The 928-nt window shown below is 46.6% G+C and overlaps 1 protein-coding gene across 1 annotated transcript; it reads right to left on the minus strand.

Moving 5' to 3' along the window:
- Positions 1-297: 297 nt before the first annotated feature.
- Positions 298-649, minus strand: Pmar_PMAR007796 (hypothetical protein; the record flags this gene model as incomplete). Its single annotated transcript, XM_002782103.1, has 3 exons — positions 298-379; positions 429-491; positions 537-649. Coding segments are annotated over 3 exons (258 nt in total), but the record flags the coding sequence as incomplete, so codon positions are not given.
- Positions 650-928: the final 279 nt, after the last annotated feature.

Raw genomic sequence — 928 nt, forward strand, 5'->3', positions numbered from 1 at the left:
TAACTGTTGGATCGCAACTTACTACTGAGCGTAAGCGTGGAAGCTAGTTCTTGAATGGCAGCGATAGGCACCGTATAGAAGAGCCCCCACACCAGCAGTAGCGCGAAGACTACTTTCCCCCTGGTTTCTGAGAGAATGAAAAATGACGAGGACAAGAGACTTCAGATGATAAACTCACGTGTGACGTGGCGTGAAACCGTCATGTTCTCCCAGATGAGATCGCTGGGCATAGGAGCTTCCCGAACGTGCCTGGAAAATTCTCAATCACATACTCTGAACGAAAATAAGTCGATTCACCAGTAATTAGGTTCTTGAGATAAACTAAGTTGTGATACTGCAGATCTACAGCGCATGTCTACGAAAGTGACCAAAGCTGTACCTAAGGACGGCCAGTAGTGAGCATGATGAGAAAACACGAATCGACTCACAGTCTTTTTCATCGATGATCGACGGTATGAGCCCCACTGCTCGATCGATAGCCTTTATTGCGCCTATAACAAAAAAAATTGAAAAAAAAACGAAGTATAGAAACTCACTTTCTAGGGCAGCCGAATCGTGTCGGGCGAATCGATGCTGAGGCGAGTCCTTTTGAATAGCCGGAGAGTAACCGCTGCCCCGTCGTGCTAGCATGCCGGTCTCGTGGGCTAGCCTAAGTCGCTTTCGAGTTTTTTCAATTTTCTCTTCCATTTTCTCAATATCGTCGACATCTACCATCGAACACTACGTAACAGACCGAGCAGCTATTTCAACTCACTTCCCGAATCGCATGATATTTCTGCGAGAAATTGTCGCCGAGTTCGCTGCGATAGCATCCTGTGTAGTGCAGCGGTCCCTCGACAAACATACCTAACAAGAGAATCGAAGTTAGTACGGGAGGATATGCACATAGTCAAGTGCATGTGTCGGTGACAATATGAAAATTTCGAGG

The sequence above is a fragment of the Perkinsus marinus genome, assembly GCF_000006405.1.
Source record: "Perkinsus marinus ATCC 50983 genomic scaffold scf_1104296939980, whole genome shotgun sequence".
NCBI classification, from domain to species: Eukaryota; Perkinsozoa; order Perkinsida; family Perkinsidae; genus Perkinsus; species Perkinsus marinus.